The following is a 727-nucleotide window of genomic DNA, read 5'->3' on the forward strand; positions in this document are numbered from 1 at the left end:
TTTTCGTGTTATGCCATCAAGTGTCAGAGGTTTTAACTCTGACGAACATTGAGCAGGTCTCCCGCAGATGGGGGACCATACGGTCTTAGAATCACAGCACAGCCGATCTGGTTTGGGCAGGCAAACTTACACTGGGCGACTCATAGTGTACACAGCCACACAGAAGGTACAAAGAGTCTCGTTAAATTGAGCGAGCTCAGAACAACTCATTGCTGCCTACTCTAGAGTGACGATCAACAAATTATGTTGTACTTGCTCTGTTATCGAATCTCTCCACATCAAACTCCTCGTTTCCAGTGAAGGTGGTGTTTAATAACACCAGGTGGTGGGTGGATGGCTTAACGTAGTAGATCTTGCTACATTCAAGCGCGCTCGCCACGGATGCGGCGGGCCAGCTGGATGTCCTTGGGCTGGATGGTCACGCGCTTGGCGTGGATGGCAGCCAGGTTGGTGTCCTCGAACAGGCCGACCAGGTAGGCCTCGGCGGCCTCCTGCAGGGCCAGCACGGCGGAGGACTGGAAGCGCAGGTCGGTCTTGAAGTCCTGGGCGATCTCGCGGACCAGGCGCTGGAAGGGCAGCTTGCGGATCAGCAGCTCCGTAGACTTCTGGTACTTGCGGATCTCGCGCAGGGCGACGGTTCCGGGCCTGTAGCGGTGAGGCTTCTTCACTCCTCCCGTCGCGGGGGCGGACTTGCGAGCGGCCTTGGTGGCCAGCTGCTTGCGCGGGG

General features: G+C 57.4%; 1 protein-coding gene across 1 annotated transcript; it reads right to left on the bottom strand.

Annotated features, from left to right (window-relative positions):
* Positions 1-362: 362 nt before the first annotated feature.
* F751_0183 (Histone H3) lies at positions 363-701 on the bottom strand (the record flags this gene model as incomplete). Its single annotated transcript, XM_011403564.1, has 1 exon — positions 363-701. A coding segment is annotated over one exon (339 nt), but the record flags the coding sequence as incomplete, so codon positions are not given.
* Between the last annotated feature and the right edge of the window lie 26 nt (positions 702-727).

The sequence above is a fragment of the Auxenochlorella protothecoides genome, assembly GCF_000733215.1.
Source record: "Auxenochlorella protothecoides strain 0710 contig1276, whole genome shotgun sequence".
In the NCBI taxonomy this organism is placed as follows: Eukaryota; Viridiplantae; Chlorophyta; class Trebouxiophyceae; order Chlorellales; family Chlorellaceae; genus Auxenochlorella; species Auxenochlorella protothecoides.